This window comes from Labrus bergylta, chromosome 22 (genome assembly GCF_963930695.1).
Source record: "Labrus bergylta chromosome 22, fLabBer1.1, whole genome shotgun sequence".
In the NCBI taxonomy this organism is placed as follows: Eukaryota; Metazoa; Chordata; class Actinopteri; order Labriformes; family Labridae; genus Labrus; species Labrus bergylta.
The window spans coordinates 1,352,256-1,376,797 of NC_089216.1; the positions used below are offsets into that span (position 1 = coordinate 1,352,256).

The 24,542-nt window shown below is 42.8% G+C and overlaps 3 protein-coding genes across 3 annotated transcripts; 1 reads left to right on the forward strand and 2 right to left on the reverse strand.

The window, feature by feature from the left end:
- The first annotated feature begins 2,296 nt into the window (after positions 1-2,296).
- LOC110002761 (acidic leucine-rich nuclear phosphoprotein 32 family member B) lies at positions 2,297-7,149 on the forward strand. The gene is made up of 7 exons (XM_020658417.3): positions 2,297-2,479; positions 4,275-4,424; positions 4,602-4,724; positions 4,806-4,992; positions 5,086-5,183; positions 5,326-5,395; positions 5,550-7,149. The coding sequence occupies exons 1-7, from the start codon at positions 2,426-2,428 to the stop codon at positions 5,624-5,626; spliced, it is 759 nt and encodes a 252-aa protein (XP_020514073.1). The 5' UTR covers positions 2,297-2,425; the 3' UTR covers positions 5,627-7,149.
- Positions 7,150-7,319: 170 nt separating this feature from the next.
- coro2ab (coronin 2Ab) lies at positions 7,320-13,167 on the reverse strand. Its single transcript, XM_065950886.1, has 13 exons — positions 12,967-13,167; positions 12,765-12,881; positions 12,530-12,679; positions 11,091-11,291; positions 10,891-11,007; positions 10,667-10,771; positions 10,380-10,476; positions 9,635-9,750; positions 9,444-9,534; positions 9,223-9,374; positions 8,709-8,894; positions 8,557-8,625; positions 7,320-7,385 (listed from the first exon to the last, which is right to left on the reverse strand). The coding sequence occupies exons 1-13, from the start codon at positions 13,165-13,167 to the stop codon at positions 7,320-7,322; spliced, it is 1,668 nt and encodes a 555-aa protein (XP_065806958.1).
- Positions 13,168-15,624: 2,457 nt separating this feature from the next.
- Positions 15,625-24,010, reverse strand: tgm8 (transglutaminase 8). The gene is made up of 15 exons (XM_065950481.1): positions 23,775-24,010; positions 22,539-22,706; positions 22,117-22,368; positions 21,637-21,755; positions 21,371-21,499; positions 21,047-21,224; positions 20,796-20,931; positions 20,267-20,376; positions 20,026-20,141; positions 19,398-19,524; positions 18,880-18,995; positions 18,008-18,182; positions 17,741-17,904; positions 16,432-16,565; positions 15,625-16,348 (listed from the first exon to the last, which is right to left on the reverse strand). The coding sequence occupies exons 1-15, from the start codon at positions 23,782-23,784 to the stop codon at positions 16,201-16,203; spliced, it is 2,082 nt and encodes a 693-aa protein (XP_065806553.1). The 5' UTR covers positions 23,785-24,010; the 3' UTR covers positions 15,625-16,200.
- Between the last annotated feature and the right edge of the window lie 532 nt (positions 24,011-24,542).

Sequence of the window (24,542 nt, forward strand, 5' to 3'; positions counted from 1 at the left end):
CTCGTCCAAAGAGAACATCAGAAAGTGTCTCGATGATTTTCATTATTCAGAGTTTATTGTTCTCTTTATATAAAACATAATGTGTTGAAAGAAAAGAGAAGAAGAAACACAAGTTTGAAGTATTTTGATCATTACAGAGTGTGCTGTTCAGACCTGCATCTCCTTTAAACTGAGTACAAAGATGGGATCTTTAATTTGGTAACAAAACTTAAATAAATAACCTTTGCTGATATGTTCTTCACTACGCCAAGCTGTAAAACATGTTTACTGTAAAAGTTTACAAATGTACGGCTTTTCTATAAAAACCTGAACATAACGGACTCATCGAACTGATATTTCTGAGGGCACCTGAAGGTAACAAACGGTCGACCCACTTTCCACACACGCCACGGGAACGTTTCACTCGTTGTTGACCCTGTGTCAAGTTTGACGGAAGACAATAAAGCGGCACCGGAAGTACAACAACATGCCTCCAAAATAAATGTATAAATTCACACAACTCCATACAAGCGATGATGGGCCATACCAAACTTTTTACTGATACTGTTTGGTTGTAATTTGTTTGATTCTGCACAATAATGACAGAAAATGACTGAAAACAGTCGGAAAAAAGCTGTGACGACGTTTAGTTGTAGTTCTCGATATTTTAGGAAAGTACTCAACACCAAGAGTACTTTGTAAGTATTGAAGTATCGATACACCAATCCCCTACTCCAATCATAACTTCAGATGGGACAGATCCGATCTAATATCGGTATCGGGTCAGATGTTGACGTAATATAGGATATCGGACTGATGGCGTCGATCTACGTTATGATCGAGAAAGATCGTTGGGCACACAAATGTGTGTGGGACAGCTCCTTCTGTATGATCAAAAAGTATGACTCTTACACTTCTGTTTACTATATTTAATTTGAAAACCTTACAGTTGTTGCTGCTTCCTGTTTGTATGTGAAGCCAGCACAAATGGTGCATTCATGTGGTGTCAGACACATCGGAAAACAAATTCCGAGTTGTAAAATGCACATGAACATCCTGCTCAAGTTGGAACAACAACTCGGAAAAGAATGAGGTGCCCGACTTCCCGACTTGACGTCAGAATCGTCATCAACATGGGGGGCAAAATATGTTTTGTTAATGTTAACATACTTTTTATTAACTCAAGTATTGCACATCAACTTTTTGCTCAAATATCACTTTTAACAGTCACATTTTACTGATCTCCTTTATTGCATCAACGCTGTTTTTGTTGTTGTTGTTACAACATTCAGACTTTCCAAACTGAAATCACGTGAACACACTGAAGTCAGATGAATGACTTCCCAACTCAGAAACTTGGAGCACCGGAGCAGCACATGAATGCAGCAAAAGTTTGAATCAATTTCTTCTAAACAATTAGATTTTTTAAGGATTTGTATTAAATAATTAATTATTATTATTATTATTATTATTATTATTATTATTATTATTATTAATTATTTGCTATTGCAATAAAAAATGCAATGGCGGGTTTACTACAGCTTTGTGTAGCCTTACACGTAATACCAACAACAAATATAACTCTATTACTTATCATTTAAATTTGACCTTATTTATTTAATAAAGTCTTACATTGCAGCTTCAACTATGAGGGACAATAAATGAATAAATTATAAGTATAAATAAATAAATGTTGGGAGAAATGCATACAATAATGTATAAATAAATAAATAATTAAATAAATGAATCAATAAATAAATAAATATATATATAAATAAATGCAACAATTCATATAAATAAATAAATATATTCATATATTTATTTATGTATTTCTGTGTCCATGTTCTATAAGGAAAAGTAAATATGTAAATTAAGTGGGCCGTCCTAACATTACTGAAGTAGGATTGGTCTATTTTGAAAAATAGATGTGTAAATGTAAAAATACAGAAATAAATTAATAACTCAATTAATGTGGAAATGTATGCATTGGTACATATATAACTGTAGAAATACGCTAATAAATGAATAAATATATAAATAGCCTTTTTCATTAACAAAGTGTATTTATTATTTATTCATTGATGTATTGTTTTCAGCATTTAGATATTTATTTATGCATTTATTTAATTATTTAATTATTTATACATTATTGTATACATTTCTCCCAACATTTATTTATTTATTTATACTTCGGTCATTTTTTGTCCCTCATATTCAACTACCATCACGTTTTAGAAAATATCGGTTGCGTTTCCGTTTTTTTTTTTTTTCTGTGACAGTTTTATTTTGAAAGTCCCACCCGGATGCGTGACGTCTCCACTCTGGCCAGCTTCCCGGTGGTGTGTAACAGCGTGTTGATACTGCAGAGAGGCTCGAGGAGAAACACTAGAGTTTATTTGTTTCGCATCGCAGAGAGCAGAAACTCGGAACCTGAAACCAGAGAATAATGGACATGAAGAAGAGGGTCTCGTTAGAGCTGCGGCACCGACCACCGACGGAAGTAAGTGTCCCGGTTTGTTGTCGTAAAGAGGCCGGTGAAGGCGAGCACATGGCGGGGTGTCTGCAGCTCCACAAAGTTGGCAAACATGTGAATTAATGTGAAAGAGTGAAATCCTGAACCGACATTTACTTTGTGAAACACGTTTTTTTAGTGAATTAATGATTTAGTTTTTTAGTTTTTCCGTTACCGGGGGTCTAAGTTTACCGCTCCGTTCATTAAACTGAAGCTGCATGTAAATAACTTAAATGTTTTTTAAATACAGTAGATTATTTGTGTTTAATTATTTGGGGGAAAGATTTTAAATGTAACGTGTTGATTTAAAAAATAAAATAAAAAAACTTGCATGTAATGAAATGTGTATCCGCGTTTCCCCGGGCCCGGCTAATCTCTGGACCCGCGTTGTTTTCCTAACTTATAAAAACGACTTATCTCTCTGTTGTGGTAAATGTTAAACGATTTAAACTCTAAACCATCGACGACCTTCTTTTAATACATTTTTAACGGTCTTTTATTTTAAGATTCGCCCGTTAGCGACGTCACTGTGTTGCGTTTATGTGTCTCACATTAAACCGGAAATGCGTACTTGTGTTATTTTTCAGTAAACGCAAAGAAAACTCAACGACATTATGATTTTTCTCTATTAAATAGAAATGAAACTGCTTTCTCGCGTCCTCATCGTTAAGTTTAGGCATTTAATTGACTCATATTCAGGTTGTTGATATCAATGCAGCGCCACTAATTAGTCATAGCCCGGCTAAGGGCGCGTAGCCAGCATGCTAATATGCTAACCTGCTAAAGCGGCTACTCGGCGTGTCTGTATCCGCCCCAACAAGCCTCTTCCACGGACAAACATCGTCCTGTTGCCGCCGCGCTCATTCGCGGAGATGTTTTTAATAACAATACGGAAACATGTAAAAGGAGGGTCAGTAAGTAGTTAGCACGCATGCTAACAGCGTCACATGTGTTCAGGAGTTTATAAACAGACGTGGATCAGGGGTCCTGCAGACCGGGGAGGGTCAAAGTGTGGGCCGCGGCCTTCTGATGGTCGCAGAAGCTGCTGCCGACAGGCCCAAAAAGAACACAGTTAACACGATGATGATAATCATTATAAACTAAACGACTTCTACGTTTCCAATTTGTAATTATTTAGATCTCTAACAGGGGGGGGGGGGGTCCCAGAAACATGGGGGGGGGGGGGGGGGGGGGTGGAGATGCTAGGGGGGTCCCAGAAACATGGGGGGGGGGGGGGGGAATGAAACAAAAATAAAAATCACAACTTATAACATTATGTAAATGAAAAAGAATTAAGATGCAGATAATTCTACTCTAACAATGAGGGGGGGGGGGGGGGGGGGGGGGGGCAGTATCTCAGTCTGTCTGGACTAGGGGTTGGGTACCTGAGGGTCGCTGGTTCAAGTCCCTGTGCAGTCCAATTGATGCAAGTTGGTCTGGTAGCTGGAGAGGTGCCAGGGTCATTTATATTTGACATTATAATGTACGGGGGGGATTCAAGAGGGTAATGCTACATAGGGGTCCTTGGCGTGGTTAAGTTTGGGAACCCCTCATGTAACCCCCCACCCCCCCACATGTATTAAATAAATTGTGGGCCGACCCTCAGAAAAAGACTGTCTTACATTCAGCATGTTATTGTAGTCCTAACATTTCAGTGTGAGAATCCAAAGAGAGGAAAATGAAATGCACGCTCTTCATCAAATCTCTGAAACCGGGTCCAGATTGGATCCGGTTCTTAATTCTTGAGTCTTGACTCTGTCCCTCTCTACCCCCCCGTCCCCAGGTCCAGGAGCTGGTTCTGGATAACTGTCGCACGTGTGACGGGAAGATTGAAGGAATCACAGGCGAGTTCTCTAACCTGGAGCTGCTGAGCCTCATCAACGTCGGACTGACCAGCGTCTCGGACTTCCCCAAACTGGACAAACTCAAAAAGGTACGAGGCGCAAACTGGGCATGCTCAGACCGTCTGGGGGATTAAATGAGACTTCAAGATGAACTGAAGTCATTGTTGGTTGGAAAATAGCTGAACGCGATGTATATACGGGTTGGACTTATGTTCTGTATTTGACGGTAGATAAAAATGGTCATTCCTGTTTTGTCGTCTCTGCAGTTGGAGTTGAGTGATAACAGGATATCAGGCGGTCTGGAGGTTTTGGCAGAGCGGCTAGTGAGTCTAACGCACCTCAACCTCAGCGGGAACAAGTTCAAAGACATCAGCACCCTGGAGCCTCTGGTCAGTCCAACATCCTGCCCCCCTTTAAACCCCGCCCCCTCCCCCTATCATTGTATTTAATCTCTCTATTCTTGCGTGCAGAAAAAGTTGCCCCAGCTGAAAAGTCTCGACCTGTTCAACTGCGAGGTCACAAACCTGGCCGACTACAGGGAGTCCATCTTTAAGCTCCTCCCCCAGCTCACCTACCTGGACGGCTACGACATCGACGACTGCGAGGCCTCTGATTCTGACGGGGAGGGAGATGGCGTCGAGGACGAGGAGGAAGAAGGTGAGCGTCCAGATGAAGAGCCCGGAAACCGAAGTAGATGACGCTCGAATTTAAAATGTTAAATCGATGACTTTTTTTCTCCCGTTTTTTCAGAGGGCGAGTCGGAGGACTTCGACGAGGAGGAGGAGGAGGACGAAGAGGACGTGGTCGCTGAAGAGGACGATGATGATGATGACAGCTGTGACGACGAGGTGAGTCTGGGGTCTTTTCATTTGAGCGGTTAAAGAAGCAGTAGAAGAAGAGAACACCTGGACGTGTCGCACGCTGTGAAGACTGTTTCCATCTTTTTAAATGTTGAAAGCATTTTAGTCAGAATGCGTTTTGTGTCTGCAGGAGGGCGAGGTGAACGGAGACGTGGACAGCGAGGACGATGACGAGGACGATGATGACGAGGACGATGATGGTCAGTGACAGTTTGTTGGTCATCCTCGTTGGCTTTTAAAAAGATGTTTTGATACGTGGAACTTTAACCTCCAGTTTTAAATGTAAACATTTTTTGATGTCTTGTTACCGATGCTTTGTTTGTTTGTTGACAACCCTCCGTTGTTCTCCCGCAGACGAGGACTCGTCACCGACCAAAGGCGAGAAGAGGAAGAGGGACCCTGAAGACGAGGACGATGAAGACGACGACTAAAAACCCTCAGAGACCCTGAAAACCTCCTTCGACCTCTCGACCCCCCCATCCCCCCCTACGTGACCTCCACCCATCCCCCACCAACAGCTCGCCCTCCTTCTCCGACCCCCCCCTCACTGATTCTAAAGCTGGACTCCTCCTTCTGCGCCCTCGTCAGCTCCTCTCAAACTCGTCCCGACCAAAACTTCCACCTACTCATAGAAACACGTTTTAATGTTTACACGTGAAGCGTCCTGAACATTAAACAGCTGATCAGACGATCCCGAACAAAACGTGACGTTTAGAGCGCCATAAAGAGGAACCGTTTTATTTATAACCACAAAGCAGAAGCGTTATGTCGAGATTAAAAAAAAAAAAAAAATGTTACTGTTTTCGTTCTTGGGTTTGATTTGGAAACGTCGGCTCTGAAGATGTCGCGTTTCGTCTTTGTTTCTGTAAAGGAGCAAATAAAAACATGAGGTTAAAGATTGAAACGCCGTCGTTGACGTGGTGTTTTTCTCGCCACGTGGACGACTTGGCGAGAAACGCCCAGAGTCCTTTTTTCTCTGGAGTGCTCCGCCTTTGTGGTGCGGCCGCTCCGCGCTGAAAATCATTCAACTTCTCAGACGTCGCTGCTGAGCAGATGGTCGGGTCTTTCCTCCGTTTGATTCTCGTAGTGAAGGAAAGAAAAACGACCTCGAATATAAAACATGAAGTAAAAGACAGGACGGTGTCGTTCATACGGCCGCTGTCCTCAACAGACCGTTGTCATAGAGACAGGATGCTCAGCCAGCGCTTTTCTGCCTCAAAAATAAAACGCCAGGTGGTCACATGAAATCCCTTTAAGATGCTTTTATTTTGAAAATATTTCATTTTCCCATCAGGATGCGTTTGAGTGTGACTTATTATTTAGTGAACACGATCAAATCTTTAGATATGAATTATTCCCGTCGCGGACGGAGACGAAGCGAGGGCTGATGGGAGGAGAGGGCACGTTGGAAACCAAACGCCCCCCCCCCCCCTTCTCTGTATGACATCATCACTCTGGGACTGAACCAGCAGCTATGATGTCATCACCGTGCTCCTGAAAGACTGATGTCATCAGTGGACAGTTGAACTTTGTGAACAGCCATCCCTCAAAACACCCCCTCCCTTAATGTCCCCCCCTCCCCCTCCCCTCGAGGCCGAGCACGCTCAGGGCAAACTGTGTTCTCTCTCTCTTTTTTGCCAACAGAGCTTTTTAAAAGAAATATTTTTTCAGAGAAATTTGTTTTTGTTTGATTTTGTATGGTTGTCTGGGGTCTCTCTCTCTCGCCCTCTCTCTCTCTCCCTCTCTCTCCCTCTCTCTCCCCCCTTCGCCCTCTCTCTTGTCCCCCCCTCTCTCTCGCTCGTTAGAGAGATCCAGCTGATCCGTCACTCTTACACTGACTAGTTGTGTTTTCTTTTACCTTTTTTTTTTTTTTTACTTTTCTGTAAGTTAAAGGAAAAAAACAAACAAAAAAAACACACAAAAAGGACTTTGTAAATAAAATCTTAACATTTTGCTCCTGCCGTCTCAAATCTCAACTTTTTGTCCACCTCGTTATTTTTTCCTATTTCGGTACCAAAGGAGAAACTTGTCAAGACGTCACATGCGTTTTTTTAATTGTTGGGAAACACTCTGGTTGGTCAGATGGGTCCGGTGTGAAAGCAGCGATATGAAGGCCGCGTCCAATCAGAAGTTAGCCCTCAGGTTGTTTCTCGTGTTTTTGATCTCCACCTCCAGTTGAGAGATTCTCACCTGAGAAACAGAGACAGTCACTGTACTGGAGTCCTGCAGATCCAGCTCGAGTCTTTGATCAGATTTTTTATACATAAGGTTATAAAATGTTTTAAAAGTATTTACAGTATTTTGGTACCATTCCCAACTTTCGACAATGGAAATGCCAATAAATGGGTACCGAACTGAACCGGACCGCTTGGAGGACACGGGCTAACATGGACAGCCTCCATTGTGGAGAAACCCCGGAGTGAAAGTCATTTAAGTAATTGTCATGGTCTCTGTAAAAACGGGCCTTTTAGAATGGGTGTGTATATGACTTCTTATTCTTCTGCAGCCATCCTCTAGTGGACACTCAAGGAACTGCAGGATTTTTCACTTTTGCATTGGCTTCATTTTACAATACTGGAGACTACCACTTCAGGACCAGAATCTGGGTTTATTGCTGAGTACATATACACATTGGTGTATTGGTGCTAAACAATTAACAAGGAAATAAAGCAGAACTAGCAACAACTTAAATAATACAGAATAAGAAGATATTACAATATATAAAATTGAATTTAAAAATGTAAAATAAAAAATAAGAAACAAAAGGTGCAGTGTATGAATGGTTGAGACAACCCTTGAATCAAGCCCCGCCCACATAAGGCACCCATAATAAAAAGGCATCTTTCAAGGAAGGTAGAAGAGCTTTTAAACGTAGTACAAATGGAGTCAAGGATGTTGAGTTCCACATGAAATCCTAAAAAAGGATCAACTCCATGTCTGGCTTTAAAGGTATTTGTTGGTCTTTAGGTCTTAGAAAGGAATTCACAAGTCAGGTTAGAGTTTTAAAAGGGTGATGTATTAGGGCAAACAAAGGTATTCTTACCAATACTAATATAAGACTAATTAAGCTAGCTGTAATACTTTCTTCAACATAAACAGACTAATAAAGCCAGTTCTTTTATTTATTAAAAAATATTTTTTTAAGCTAGCTTAAAAACTGTGACAAGTAACCAACTTTAGCTAGCTGGAAAAAAAGTTTACCTTCGCTAGTATCTCGGATAAACTAGCTGTACCATGAGGTACTAAACTACAGTTCAAAACAATTTCCTGTTAAAAGTATAAACAGCTTCTGTTTTAGCCGCTAATGAACACTGACTGACAGCCCTTTGAGTGTCTGTGTGATGGCGTTTGAAATACTCACATCTTTGTGATTTAGTTCTTCTCGAAGGCCTCGGATCTCGTCTTGCTGTCTGTAAAACGCCTGCAGGAGCTGGAGTAAAAGAGCAGGCTATTGGTGTAATATTTTCTAGCACAGTCATCTCATGTTTCATTGCCAATTAATTCACGCCTCACCTCGCTTTCGGTTGTCGGTGGAGGTCCTTCCGCGGGCTCGCAGCAGTGTGGGGTGCAGCAGTACGTCCAGAGGGGGATTTGGGTCTCGTCTGGCTGCCACCCGGACAGATCGCTCCCCTCCCTGGGGTACTTGGCGTCCTGGTAGGCCAGCTGCTCCTCAAAGAAGGCCTCAAGAGAGAAGATCAGCTGGTTAATACGACAGCAATGTAGCGAGAAGTTTAGAAGGCTTAGAAAATATCAGTACCCAATTTACTGACTCAACAGGAAGTGTTAATAGATATTTGATTTCACACATTTCAGATTAAAGTGAACAAGCCGAATATCCAGCTCAGTTAACTGGACTGTCTGAGGAGCAGGCGCTTGCAGGGTAAAACCGGGACTTCATCAAAGATCCCATGAACCAAGTGTTCTCTTAAAAGGTGGTACAATCAGAAGTAGCCTAACTTTCTGTACTCCTTAAAGCCCGATGTATCGAGTAATGGGCAGTGATTGGTACGTTGTGTAGTTGTGTCACCTCTTCCATGAAGTCCAGGTCGGCCCCGGACGCTGAACCTTCAGCAGGACCCATTTGGAACCTCAGCTGCCTCACTACCCCCTTCTCTGCAGCGGTTTCTGGGTAAGGGTTGGCTACTCGGGTCTCAGGCCTCAGGGACATCAGCACCGGGCCTGAAGGAGACACTGGTGTAATCTTATGTATCTCTAATGTATCTGCAAAGGCACTCATGTTATACTGACCTCTGTTGATTCCCATCAGCCACTCCTGTGCCGTCATCGCTGCCTGGTTACCGACGGTCATCGGGTACAGATCCTCTTGGAAAATACCTGACTGGAAGGACCAAAGAAAAGCCCTTTAACTTGACCTTCAGACCTTTACGTCTGTTCTGTCTTGTCTTTAAAAAGTAAGGTGAACATGATCATGAGCTTACCTCTTTTCGGGGTACGATCATTGACAGTGGCTCCACCAGGCCTTTAATGGCGATCAGACGGTAAAATCTAAAAACCTCACAGGCGCTCACATCCAGGCCACGCTTTGCCATCACCCCTGGTCAGGAGTCAGAGGACATTTGGAATTTATGAATTAATTTAAAAATACCAAGTAGGACACAAAGCTTCATGAAGATGTTCCTTTCTTTAGTACCTCTTGGTACAGCTAGCTTATCTGAGATACTGCTGTCCAAATAGGTATTGATCCAGCTAGCTAAAGTTGGTTACTTGTCAAAGTTTTTAAGCTAGCTTAAATCTTGGTTTAGTCTGTTTATGTTAAAGAAAGTATTACAGCTAGCTTAATTAGTCTTTCATTAATATTGGTAAGGAGACCTTTGTTGGTATCTTTCCACAAAAGCTATTGTTACAGTTAGCTTGTTTGTCTTTAGCTTGAATAAATACTGGTACAGTTTTCTTACTTGTTCTTAATCTTTTACAAGTTGTAGCAACGCTAACCTAATTGGTCTTACTACAACATAAAAAAAACAAAGCTAGCTTGGTTGATATTTTCCCTACATTGTGCAGCTAGCTACAAATATTTTCTTCTGAAATGATTATTGGTGGAGCTAGCTTATTTGGTCTTTATCTGAAGTATTTTAACCTGAGTTGAGTTGGTCTTCGTCTAAATTAATAATTTCTACAGGTAGTTACTGGCATTAATTTTTTAAAATGGTGTGTTGATCTCACCGAGTCCTTTCTGTGGCAGCTGAGATCTGTATTCTGTTAAAAAGCTGATGTAGGGTTTCTCATTGCTCAACTCGTAGTTCCGAATGTTTCCATCACCCTAAAACACACAAATGCATCACACCACAGATGAACCATCAAGTGTTGGTTGTGTCTTTAACTGAAGCCGGTGTTTAAGAGTACATAGTGTCTCAGGATTGAACTTTCACAGTAAGCTTTTCTCAGGCATGAAACGCATCAGAAGTGCAGAGATGTATGGGTAGACGTGGTGCGCACACAGGTTGTATGACCTTTCCCGCCAAGTAGAGCATGTGTGTGTCTGGGTCGTAGAATGGGAAAAGGACTCCTGCAGATCCATCCAACTCTTCTTCATACAAAGGCTCCGATAAATCGTCCTTCAGAACAATCAGGCATGGAGCGAGAGAGAAGCACAGACTAAATTTAATCTAATCTAAGTAAACTGTACGATTCAAAGGAAAAAATCACTTTGATAAATGAGTGTTTAGTGTCTTACAGGATCCCAGAGGACGACTTGTCTGTGGTTCCAGGGCGAGCTGCCGGTGGACAGAAGCATTTTAAACCCTCCGATGTATAACACCTTACTCGCCCTGTGGAACTTACTGCTGGACACCTGAAAGGACAGACGTACTTAGGGTTTGTCATTTTTTCATTTTCTACAAACAATCAAGACAAAAGGAGTCTTTCAAAACCCACCTGTAGGATCTTTCCCGTTCGTGGGTCCAGGACTCGAACCCGTCTGTCTTTGGAGGCGACTGCCAGTCGGCTGCCGTCCGTGTTGAAGCTGACGGACAGCAGTAGCGCTTCAGCTGGGTAGCGGTGGAAGACAGGCATCAGAACCACCCGGACTGGGTACCTGAGAACTGCCCCGACCTGGGACACATCCCAGAGGAGCACCTTTGGCAAACAGAGAGACAAACGGTGTTTAGCTTGGTGAGTGTTCCTTATTTATCTAATGGTTGGAACAGTGAAAGATTATTTTCTTAACCCTCACCATACATAGCAAATATTAATTGTGTGTTCAATCATCCAATCCACTAAAAGACACCAAACAGGAGTCAACAGCAGAATACGCTTTCTGGCATTGGCAGAGAAGATTTGGCACATTTTTCATGAGAGCAACCCACATACTCAGCTCTGCTGCTCATCCCACAAATGCATATTCCTTACAAATGTGGCACCATTTAAAAGGGAAATAAACAGGCTTTCCAACGGTATAAGATTGATTGACAAGAAGCATTGTTACAACAAAGAAATAATCTACCAAACACCTTACATTCTGTGTAATGTTTAGAGATCGATAGATAGATAGATACTTTATTGAAATTCAAAGCATCCAGTAGCAGGTTACAAATACGTACATGACATGAAACATTTATTACAAATTAAACCACAAAACCGACCCCCCCCCCCCCCCCCCCCCATACATATATAATAACCTGAAAAAAAGATTTATACCCCTAGATAAATCAAACTTAAACTGTGCAATTAAAAATAGACTTATACAAGAAATGTACATAACCCGTGCAGGGATAAAAATATATGTGACATTTAAAGAACCTACAAACAGTTGAGGAAAAAAAATCTGTAATTAGACCTGAATATAAAAAATAAGAATAAAAAAGTGTTGACCTTCTGAAGTTGTGTTGTGTATAATAAACACCTTTGGCCCTGTTTCCCTGCAATATCACCGATGTAAACAAAGACATACTAGCAGGCTTTTGTTTTGGATACTATGTTGGTAAAACAGTAAAACTAAAATTCCAGTCCCTCACTATCATGGATTTGAAAAGATTTATATAAAAATAATTTCATATCACAATGGCAGAGTATTCAAAAAATGTTGTTTTAATGGGAGTCAATGGCACAAAAAATGACAAAGGAGGTGTGATTATTTTTTTAACATACTGTATTAAAGAGTTGAGAAATACATTTTCATGACATTTTAAAAGTCACCCCAAAATACACACATGTGGCAAAATCTATGCCATATGCATCAACACAGCCAAAATTATCCACAAAAAAATGCGTCTTTAAACATAAAAAAATGCACTCGGACTACAGGAGGGTAATGGATTTAACTCATCAAGTTATAAGTGAATCTAAGTGCCCCACAGACCAATGAGGTTCCTCACCTTGTAGTCGTAGGCGGAGCTAAGCAGCAGGTTTTCAGCTGTTGGATGCCACTCAATAAGCCCCACCCTCCTCGAGTGGCCAATCAGAGTCTTCCTGGCCTTAGTGAGGTTCTGTTGGACGCCACAGACTGAGACGTCCCAGATCTTCACCTGTGTACACACACAGTCCGACATCTTGGTGCTGCACTCATAAGACCTCTCTTCAAAACAATGTGACAAGGACGACGCGGCTTACAGTGCAGTCCTCCGAGCACGAGGCGATGCAGTGATCATCGAACGGGTTCCACTTGACATCCAGGACCCTCCCACTGTGGCCGCACACCCGGGGATGCTGAGGGTCCACCCTGCCTGTCTGACAGGGAGATTCAAAGACTGAAAGTTTAAAGGTCACACCAACTTAAATCCGTCTCCAGGATAAACTATACATGAATACATACATGATGGATTGGCAGGACTAAAAAGGACCCGCCCCCTGCACACTCTGTCACCACTGCTATGAAGCAGGGATTGGCCGAGCAGTAGTGGTTGTCATGGACGCTGCGTGTGATTGGCACCCCGTCGTAGCTGTGCTCCTTGGTGGACGGCTTCCCGAAAACGTGGCGAAACTTCGAGCAGCGGAAAGATGAACGCCACGACATCTAGAGGAGCGAGGAAAACTACACGTCGGTTAAATATTCAAACAATGACTATTTCTTTAAAGGAGCAGTATGTAACTCTGACACCTAGTGGTTAAAATGGGTACTGCAGTCTAAATTCTAAACATTATAGAGAGCTGTCTCCCTCTCCTCTGTAGAGTGGATGCTCACTCAGGTCACCATGTGGTGGACTCTGAAGCTTCAGTGTTTATCCAGCTCTGCATGGGTCTGTAAACCTTTCTGTGTTCTAACCTCTCTCCATTTTTCAAAAGCATCTCCAATATTGATCCTAGTTTGAGCACGTTTCTGCTCGTGGAGCTTATTAGAAACATGCAGAGGCTTTTTAGGTCGGGTACAATCACTTCTATCTGAACCACTTCTCTTGACCGCTTCCATCACTGCAACACCTGTTGACCTGATAACTGCTCTCATATCTGACAAACCGAGGGACGTCCAAAACGGCCGTGTGGGGGGGGGGGGTGTCTTAAAAGCGCCTACCTTCTCTGGTCCAAACAAATCCAGAGCATTCAGGAGCAGAATCTAAAGTTAGAAGGAGGACATACTGGCTGCTGCATTGTTGTCAGAGAAGCCAGCACTTCAACATAGCATGTTTCCTTAATGATCAGAGAGTAAGATACCTTTATCATCTCACTCTCTACACATCTCACTGATTGGACCTTTAAGGATCTGTTAAGGATGAAGAACGAGGGATGGAGTATTCGCATCTCAGACTTACATAATCTCATAATAGTGTTTTGGAACTTCAGCAGCTGCATTATCTGCTCTCATCAATAATTCAGCAATTCAGTCATTATTGGCTTTCATAATCTTATCAATAATAAATCAATTTCTTCAATAAGTTCTTAATCATTCACACACACACACACACACACACACACACACACACACACACACACACATCGATAAATCCCTCAACCAGAGCCGCTTGTTATTAAAGATTCAGAAGCAACACACACACTTGTTGTTGTGACAAATTCCTCCTGACCTTTGACCTTTCCTCTGCTCAGATTACAGCGTAGAGAGGAGGAAAGAAGAAGAAGAAGAAGAGGAACATTTAAAATAATAATTATGATCAGGGGGTTCAACATCGGTATCAGCCGATATCGGCCCTGTTGACCGACATCTTCACATTGTCAAATAGTGTGGCAAGAACGGTTAGGGTCTCGAACACCTAACTACTGATTCAGAGAAGAGTTTGTTTTATTGGGCAGATGAAGTCACCTGCTGGACAAACTCTGACTTGTTTTCATCGTCAAACATGAGAGAAATGTCGGCATTGTGAAAGTCTGACACCAAAAGGTTGTAAAATAGAGATGCCACTAGCCGAGCAGTTAGGTGGCGCTCGATGTACGGACGCTTTAGTCCTTTTAAGCGAGCGTCCCGGGTCCCATGTCTGACTTGTGACTCTTTTTTTCTGCATGTCGTTCTCACTCTCTCTCTCTCTCTCCCTGATTCCCTGAGGGAGACCTCTGGGTAGCACCCCGGGAGGGATTATGTAACCCATCCGGTCTGGGAACGTCCCGGGGATCCCCGGGGAGGAGAAGCTGGCAACAGCGACGTCTGAGTCGTCTGCGGTTACTGCGACTCAGCTCCATGAGAAGTAGAAGACGATGAGTTCCACTATTCACCATGCACCATAACTTATCATTTAGTATTTGCCTTCTTGCACATAGCTCTGTGTATATATATTTATCGTTTACTTTACAGCTCTGTTTACATCTGTTAGTCCGATCACTGTCCACTTATATCTCCTCTTTTTATATTTTGTATTTTAAGTTTAAGCTTTAAGTTGTATTTAAATTGACACTTTATATTTAGGTTAAAATGTTTCGTCTACCTGCACTGTTGTTAATTCACTGCTCTGTGTGCTTCTGAATCGCCCCCAGGGGACAAATAAAGTTTTTTGAATTGAATTGAATTGATGGCTGGATGGTAATGACATCAGAGATGTTGGTGTTCCTTCATGCTCCAGTGTCCATAAAGCATCGCTCGACTGAGGTTACCGAAGGTAAGAACACCATATAAAACTGAACACATGATTAAATCTATGTTAAAGGATGTTTTCTTACCTCAGACGGAGTCAAACTCATTTATCACCTTTACAGAGCGTCACCTTTTCCTGTGGAGCATCGTGTGCTGCTGACCGTACAGGTACAGGTGCTCAGTCCTGCTGACTTTTGTGTGTGTGTGTGTGTGTGTGTGTGTGTGTGTGTGTGTGTGTGTGTTTCCCTTCTGATCCATGACGTCTCACCTCTCCCACCACATTAGCCGAGCTTTTTATGCAAGACTGCACGCGCACAAACACCCTTCTCCATCTGATACTGCCCCACACACACACACACACACACACATACACACACTGTTATATACACACACACACACACACACACACACACACACACACACACACACACACACACACACACACACACACTGTTTTCAAAGTTTCTTTATTGGTATCAAGAAAGGTAAATTTGTTGTGCAGGGAGATTCAGCGTTCACACGTAACAAAACAAACTCAACGTTAAAAAGAGCCGACACAATCCATCAAAACAAACATCGTCGAATCAACTAGTTTGTGCTGACAGGAAGTGACCAGCTGTCATCATCATCATCATCATCATCATGAAGGTCGTAGGTGTTCATAAAGAGCTGAGTCTTTAGCTTTTTCTTAAAGGTGCAGAGGAGATCAAATGGAGTTTGGTACTTCATTCCACCACCGGGGGGCGACAGAGGAGAAGAGTCTAGTCAGCGTCTTAGGACACTGCTGGATAAGACGCCATTACCTTCTCCGCTCCCACAGAACACAATATAACAAACGAGGAAATGCAAGAATATCTGAGAGGGTGCAACAACAAATAAAACCACATTTGTGCAACTGATTGGCTGATTTGTTTCGCTTACAGCGGACAGAAACCCTTCACCAAAGTTAAGCACGATGTAAAGAGAGCGCCCTGTTGATTGTTGACATTGTGATAGGTGGTTAAACAGACGTGAAAGGTTTCAGCAGAGTCATCATTTGACGTGGACGGTGCTGCTCCCCTTCACGTCTCTGAAGGCGCTGCAGTCGAAGTCAGCCAACACGGTCCTGAGTCCGGACCTGTAGGGGACCGTGGTGATCTTCAGTGTCATGGTGGCGTTTGGCTCCAGCTCCCTGATTTTTCTGTAAACGCACGTATTGGTTAACATTATAATATTATCTGACTGTGTTACGGTTTCAGTCAAACATGTCTGCCTCGTCCTTACCCCTCCACGTAGTCGGATCTGAAGAGGCCACACCCGATGACGGTCAGAGAGCAGTTTCTCAGCGTCACGTTCAGGGGGTTTGTGAATTCAACCTCCATTGTCAGTGTTTGGAACAACCGAGCCTCGCCTATGACCTAAAACACACACACACACACACACACACACACAGTAAGTCCATGGTTTATCTACCGGGGGGTTTGTAATGGCGATCAGTCGTTCATCGTCTTTGGTCCACATGCTGACATGGGAGTGGTTTTTAAATCCCATCCCAATCCCGAGCCATAATTTAAAAAACAAATCCTGACCTATTCCCAACAGAATTATTCCCATGACTTTACGACTCTGCCTTTGACTTCCACACTAAGAAATCCATTTGCAAAAAAATATTTGTTGGTATAATTGTGTTCCTGCCTCTCCATTAAGTAACATTTCAGGTTATATTTTTAGATTACCCAATCAGGAAGCAGATATGCAGGTCAACCAGCTCGTTGACTGTTTAGGGTTACTTAAAATAATTTATTTAACAAACTGAATGAGTAGCAATGGTTAGAAAATGTGAACAAAATAAGAAATTAGTGACTTGAGCCAGGCCGTTTGCGTAGACTGGCAACTCAACCGAGCGGTCAACCATGTTTTCTGAGGAGTCGTAGATATATATTTTGTTGTCAAATTTATTTCCTTCAACTAAAATATGATTGTTTGAGGGTTTATAAATGATATGTGAAAAGATTTTATTTTTTTACCCAGACATTTGCTCTTGTTCTGAGATTTCTGAGGAGCTGTGCAGCGCAGAGTCACTCCCGGTATTTTCCACAGTTTTCAGACAATGATAATTATGTACAGCAGCGCCACCCATTGGACATAATCTGTGTTACATACACTATTCAATGAGGTGAATGAGAATAAACAGCCAAAGATAGGTTTTCAGAGTTTTAAATACAGCAATATGGCGGTGGAAAAAAGGTTAACCGCGTGGTTACAATGCAAGTCAAAGGGTGACATTTGTTGTAATTATTTGTGACCCATCTCACGATAAATGGTTATCTGTTATCTACTCATGTAGCGCCATCATCAGGTCATTTTTGGTTTTACTTATACGTCATGACACGGCAGAAAGACACTCTCCAAGTTCTTTTTCATGGGGACTTTAAACCTGCGTCACATCAGTTTGTTCACACTGTTGGTGTTTGCTAGCTTTTCAAAGTTAGCATTTAGCTCTCTGGAAGTACAACCATCAGAACGATCAGCGGAGCTAACCTGACCTCTTGGTGTTCATGTTGAAACGATTGAAACATCGCATTGCACCGACCTTTATAGAGATGGGCGGGTCCTCCAGCATGATGTCAGTCTCTGTCTCATAGATGTCGTCGTCCTGCTTTTGGTCGAAGGCCACGGCGGAAACCTTCAGGCTGTCACAGCTCACCATGTGTTTACTGTAGACTGAGAAGGGGATGTGAACGGGGACGATCACCGCTGTGGGACACAGAGTCAGGGAGGTCAGGGTTAGATTCAGGTTTTAGGTAACTTTGGTAACACATCGGAGTCAACAATACGTAACAACAAAACCATGGTCAACCTTGCCCTGACAGTAGCGTCTTCACTTGGAACGTGCTCTGGATGTTGTTGGCCGGCTTCCCGTTGTACCTCATGGTCTGGGCGTTGACACGGATAGACATCGTCTTGTTCCTGTGCTCTTTGTTGCTCAGCTTCAGATTCAGCTTTATGTCCTGACCGTTCACCATCTTGGTCTCCTGTTGGAAAAAAAGGTTGAATGATTTCTTAGAAAAAGAAAAGGAAACCAGAGGTGAATTCTGAATGGTTGTTGTTGAAGCCCCATGAAGCCCTCACAGCTGTTCCTGTTTTGAAAATGTTTTGTTCTGGTTGACTCGGGACGTTTCTGGGCGGAGCTGGTGTGTTTCCTCCAGCCAATGAGAGCGCAGCAGGTGAGTTTAGGAGTGGATACAATTCAGCGATTGGACACAATCTCACAGTGAGGAGAAACACTAAGCGGATAAAGCTCGTTCTAAAACGAGGGTGAACCTTGTGTTGTCTTTTACACGTGGACGTGGAGTTAGTCTGCTTCCTGTTGGACAGTCAGGTGACAAACACCAGCGGTTAGCTTGTGCTAGCGTGCGTTAGCTTGCAGTGTAGGTACAAGCAGTAAACGTACACACTACTTCCTGCAGGGGGCGGGGCTTCTGGTGGCAATGAGCACAGGAGGAGGGGCCATGTTTGAATGTTGGGTTGACAAACATTTCTACAGAGTCCACCTTTAAGCTAAACTGTAAAATATGGTTGACGTATGTGTATCATTGTTTACATTCTAGCAAGCTAATGTTAGCATTAAATGCTTTAAAGACATTTTGGTCCACACAGTTTAAATTGAACTTTTTTAGAGATATAAGTCCACGCCTCCATCTCATTCCATCCAAACCATCTTAGCTTTACCTCCTGAAATTTCATGTCCACCTTCAGGGGCTCGTCTCCGCTGCTCTCCTCTGGATCGTCGTCTGAGTTTACTCTGCTGATAGCACGTTTGAAGGATGCCCTCTCCTTTTGGCTGCCTGTTGGACAAAATACACATCATTCAGTGCATCCAGCCATCCATCCATTATCTATATCTATTCTGAGTCTTTATTCTGTCTGCAGAAATATGAGTATACCAGAATCAATCTAATGCTAAGTAGTTGCCTTAACAGTTTAAACAGCCGGACAGAAGCAAGAAGTTCTGACTTATAAGAAGTGATCACGAGGGAATAACTCCTTAAACTCTTGGCTTGCTTGTTTGATTAGAACAAACTCCCATTTGAAGAAAGAGATGTATGACCCAATATGTTTTTTTAATCGTATCGCACTGCACAATGTACTTAATGTCTGTATCTGAGAGGTCAAAGATTACTTAAGGGTTTGTCTTTCAAGAAGGAGCTAGCAACACACTCTTATTCACATTAGCTCCCAGTGTTTACCTTCTCTGTGCTTGTAGAGGTTTGTGATGTCGTTTCTCATGTTGGAGCCAATAGCTTTGGTGGAGATTTTCTGACCCACTGTGGAGGTGTCCGAGTGCATTTTCCGCTTTAAACCTCCAGTGCTGAGCTGAGAACAAAATCAGATCAGACATTCGTCATTGTTACACGTGTAAGACCAGGGAAATGTTACTGTTTATACCTCTGTGAAAATAAAGAATTCTTCAATCTATGAATTTAAAGCTTGTTGGACTTTGAATATTTTCTTAATTTGTATGTTCATGGTAAAGGAGCAATTTGTAACTCTGACACCTAGTGTTTAAAATGGGTACTGCAGTCCAAATTCTATTATAGAGAGCTGTCTCCCCCTTAGAAACTTATTAGAAACATGCAGAGGCTTTTTAGGTCGGGTACAATCACTTCTATCTGAACCACTTCTCTTGCCCGCTTCCATCGCTGCAACGCCTGTTGGTTTGACCTGATAACTGCTCTCATATCTGGTAAACTGAGGGGCGTCCAAAACAACCGTTTTGGGGGGGGGGGGGGGGGGGTCGCCTTAAAACCGCCTAGTCACTACACATCTTACTGATTGCTCGTTTAGATAAATACCACCATGTGTGGCACGACTTACCAGCCACTTGACCATGTCAGCGTTGACTTCAGCAAAGACAAACGGCACGTCATATTTCAGGTCAGTGTCGCCCTGAAAGATGGCGGTGACCGGTGCTGGACCACAGCAGAACGCTCCTGTGGGAAGAAACACATTTTTGTGACCTTTGACCGTCTTTCCTGTAAATAAAACTGATTTTTGTGTTTCATGTGGTCTGGAGGATAGTTTGTTTATCTACACAGCCAAAGCAAGTCGCCGTTACCTTCGCTCTCCTCCTGTGGTGTGGGATCCAAGACTTGCCAGCCGTCATACTTGTCTCCTTTTTTTAGGTCTGGTCGTTTCATCCATCCCTCCACCCACACATGGAAGTTCCTGCACGACTCAGATTAGTTAACCAATCTCACCTCCACTGGAACTCTTGCAGGTGGGATTTTAAGGTTGCATAGATCATTTGATTAAATGCTGAGGTGTTTATTTTTTTGAAGGATGATTGATTGTCTGGCTGACAGTATTTGATTACTGAGTGGTTGGTATGGCGGTGTCAGCAACAGCAGTGAAAAGTAACGTAGGTGTTTTTAGTCTTGTGCTCCCCGTTGAACTGACAGGTTGTTCGGAAACACAATCTGAAGTCACTGTTGTCATTTGAAAGCCTTGATAACCCGTTGTTTAGTATTTTTGCATCCATTCAATGCAACCCTTTGCACCCTCGTAGAACCAGGCTTCACTCTTGCTTACTTCCCTGAACCCCTGCTGCCACCAAATAATGTTCTTCTCCTGAACACATGACTTACCAGACACTGTCTTTGGTCTCTGAGGTTTTTATACCAAAGTCGTCGTAATACTCATCAATTGTGAGGCTGCTGTTTTTGTCGTGTGCTGACTGGAAGTTTGTGACAACGCGACATGGAATACCCAGGAACCGCATCACTGCAATCAAAAACCCCTTTGTTAGCATGCTAATGCACAGGAGTAATAATAAAGACAAACATCCCAGTGTCGATTAGATTTGATTCCATCACTGATGGACAACATGGAACAGTACCTGTACACATTACACCAGCAAACACCCAGCACTGTCCGTATTTGACTGGGTGGCAGTTGTTTTGATACCAGCGCTGGAGGATGCTAACGCTGCCAGTCCAGTGGGTGGGATGGACTCCATCAACATAGTCTCCATGCCAGCGTCCCAGTAACACACCTCGATCACCGTTACAGTTGATCTGGAGATTAGAAAAGTGTAAATGTAATCATCTGCCATTTGAATGACCATCAATGACACGTACATTGACCTAACATGAGTTATTTATCCTGCCAGTTGGTGTTACTCCATTACAGGAAATAATGCTAGCTGGCACTCCGGTCTTACCATGGCGCTGACCACACGGCCAACGTAGATCGGGTTACAGCGAGCGGACACGTCGTCAGCCGGGTCTTTGCTGTGTTTTGGGTTGATGTTCAACATCTTGAGACAAATATCCACCATTTCCTCCTCAAACTGAGCGGGAAAACAAGAAGTCAGAATGTTAACATTTTATCATATAGCATTGTAGATCGCTGATAGAACTGTGTGCAGGATAAACAGGCATGATGCAAGTCAAAAGAACTCTTATCTATCAGCACTCTCATGCTCACCTGTCCAAAGTCCCAGGCCATAGGGCGGAGGTAACCGGCCGTTCCGAAATAGATAGTTCCCTGTTCGTTCAGTACATACTCTTGTCTCTCCTTCTCATCAGGGAGAAACACCCAATCATCTACAAACCCACAGAAAACAAAATACAGTGCCGCAATCTATTTGCTTCCTTTTTCATTTCTATCATTGGTAAAAAAAACAGATCGGCAATGAGAGTTCATATGTCTCAAGCCAGTGTGTTGTCAGTGCCGATTCTAGAGTCTGTTGGGGCCCTCCAACCAGCGTTAAGCAGAGATTGAGTGCTGTCATTTGGGGCCCCCTCAGGGAGGTTTCCTACCGTCATTGCAAAATTTGCACATTTTCAGCCGCTGCTTTTGGGCCCCCTAATGTTGCAAAGGACAACAGCATGGATTTCCTTTGCATCTATTACACCAGATTGACAGGTTTTATTGTTTTGTCTTGACTGCAGAGAAGCCACAAACCTGAGCACCACGGGTTGAAGAGCACCACCAGAGTCCCCAGAGCTTTCTTTTCACTTGCCGTCGTCGCAGACAGCGAGTACCGGCCCACCGGAGCATCTGCCGGCGGGGTAACAGACAGGGTCACGATGCCCCACTGAAGGTTGGCGCTCTTGTCAATGCTGTACTTCCATATTGCCTTGACTTCACTGGCGTACATAGGAGAAGGGTTACCAAACTCAGACCGGGTCCCAAGTTTTTCTGATGGAGCAGAACCTGGTAAAGAAGAGGTGAGTGGACGTCATCAGACTGCCGAGACTCCATTAAAGTAAATCTCTGTTTAATATTATGTATGAAGCAAACAGCCTATTAGAATAGTTTCATGTAGTGTCATTGAATTTCCCTCCTCCCTCAGTAAAGTATCTATCTATGTTACAATGAACGACCTGTCTCCACCGCGAGGATGAGTTTTTCATGGTCTTTGAAAGCTTGCATCATTTCCAGAGTCAGGAGGAAGGTCTGACCCCGCCTCACAATCAGCTGCTTGGATGTTATTTCAATGGTGCGATGGGCAGTGTTGTTGGACTCGCAGTGGAAGTCCACATTCTTAATCACTGCAGGAGGAAACAAAAAGAATTACATCAACTACATGAATTTAAAAAATGTCGGCCATCATCTACAAAGGCATTTACAAATCTAAGACAAAGAAAATGACCAAACTGGTCATACAACGTTTTCGATTTCAGATGTAGATGGATAACATAATAAAAATCATATTATCATTCTTGGTATGTTCTATTGAGATTTAAAGCTGTACAGTGTTTAGACTGACCTGAAAATCAACATTCTTTTTACATTTCTGGTGTTAAAGGAGCAGTATGTAACTCTGACACCTAGTGGTTAAAATGGGTACTGCAGTCTAAATTCTAAACATCATAGAGAGCTGTCTCCCCCCCCCCCCCTCCTCTCTAGAGTGGATGCTCACTCAGGTCACCATGTGGTGGACACTGAAGCTTCAGTTTTTATCCAGCTCTGCATGGGTCTGTAAACCTTTCTGTGTTCTAACCTCTCTCCATTTTTCAAAAGCATCTCCAATATTGATCCTAGTTTGAGCACGTTTCTGCTCGTGGAGCTTATTAGAAACATGCAGAGGCTTTTTAGGTCGGGTACAATCACTTCTATCTGAACCACTTCTCTTGACCCGCTTCCATCGCTGCAACACCTGTTGGTTTGACCTGATAACTGCTCTCATATCTGACAAACCGAGGGGTGTCCAAAACGGCCGTGTGGGGGGGTCGCCTTAAAAGCGCCTACCTTCTCTGGTCCAAACAAATCTAGAGCATTCAGGACCAGAATCTAAAGTTAGAAGGAGGACATACTGGCTGCCGCGTTGTTGTCAGAGAAGCCAGCACTTCAACATAGCATGTTTCCTTAATGTCTGATCAGATAGTAAGCTCACTGATATATAGCTTTTTACATTATTCAGTTGAAGCACATAATCTTTCAAACTTTCTTCTCCTTAAATGGATATCTCTCTCCTACATATGGTATCTATACGTTATGACAAAATGCTCATATATCATTTCAGGTTATGACCCAAGAATAAAACCTATTTCCCTCTGAGCCTGATTTAACACAAAAGATACATTTCCCTGTAAATAGTTCATATAATGGGTACTCACTCTTTGCCATGGCGACAGCGTTCAGTGAGCTGTTGTTCGACTGCACTCAGCTCCGAGGTCGTCCTTTTAAAGCCAATTTTTCTGAATTTCCTCAATGAGATAAAATACCCCAGAACTCCAGCTGTCCTGTTGTCACACCATCACACTCATGGATCACGGACAAGCATGAAGAGAATCCACCGATAACCCGACGGAGAGGTTCATCGAGGTTCATCATATTTACTCAACAGGATTATCTGTGCAGACTCGGCGTCAATCTGCGGCATGTTCACGATAGAGAATCAAGTTTATCTGATGACGCTTCATTATCAGTGAGCAAGGTCAGACGAGTTCACTGAGAGCACATCCTCAACCGTCTTACATCTGAAATATTAACCCTCGAATCAATTCAATTTTAATTCAATTAATTCAATTTATTTGTATAGCGTCAACTCATAACAAGTGTTATCTCAAGACACTTTACAAAAAGCAGGTAAAAGACCTTACTCATTGTTATGTCACAAAAAGCAGGTAAAAGACCTTACTCATTGTTATGTTACAAAAAGCAGGTAAAAGACCTTACTCATTGTTATGTTACAAAAAGCAGGTAAAAGACCTTACTCATTGCTATTGAATCAATGACGGCTAAAGTAACGAGCCAAGACCTCCAGGTCTTCTAACATCATGTCCACCTTTCACGTTGTCAGGTGGGTGTGGTCAAACATTCAAAAGGTCCCAAGATGACACAAACATAATAATCATCTTTCAAATTAGACACCAGGAAAAATA

Bases quoted from the DNA above. Each gene is read 5' to 3' on its own strand.
- LOC110002761 (XM_020658417.3), top strand. From the start codon at position 2,426: ATGGACATGAAGAAGAGGGTCTCGTTAGAGCTGCGGCACCGACCACCG. The intron at 2,480-4,274 runs GTAAGTGTCCCG...CCCCGTCCCCAG, and splicing joins GGCACCGACCACCGACGGAA to GTCCAGGAGCTGGTTCTGGA. The intron at 4,993-5,085 runs GTGAGCGTCCAG...CCGTTTTTTCAG, and splicing joins CGAGGACGAGGAGGAAGAAG to AGGGCGAGTCGGAGGACTTC.
- tgm8 (XM_065950481.1), bottom strand. The intron at 21,756-22,116 runs GTTTGTGGCTTC...GTGGGTTTGTAG, and splicing joins CTTCAACCCGTGGTGCTCAG to ATGATTGGGTGTTTCTCCCT. The intron at 19,525-20,025 runs GTAAGTCGTGCC...TTTTGTTCTCAG, and splicing joins CTGACATGGTCAAGTGGCTG to CTCAGCACTGGAGGTTTAAA.
- coro2ab (XM_065950886.1), bottom strand. From the start codon at position 13,167: ATGTCGTGGCGTTCATCTTTCCGCTGCTCGAAGTTTCGCCACGTTTTC. The intron at 12,882-12,966 runs GTATGTATTCAT...TCTCCCTGTCAG, and splicing joins TAGTCCTGCCAATCCATCAT to ACAGGCAGGGTGGACCCTCA. The intron at 8,626-8,708 runs GTGAGGCGTGAA...CTTTTACTCCAG, and splicing joins CACCGACAACCGAAAGCGAG to CTCCTGCAGGCGTTTTACAG.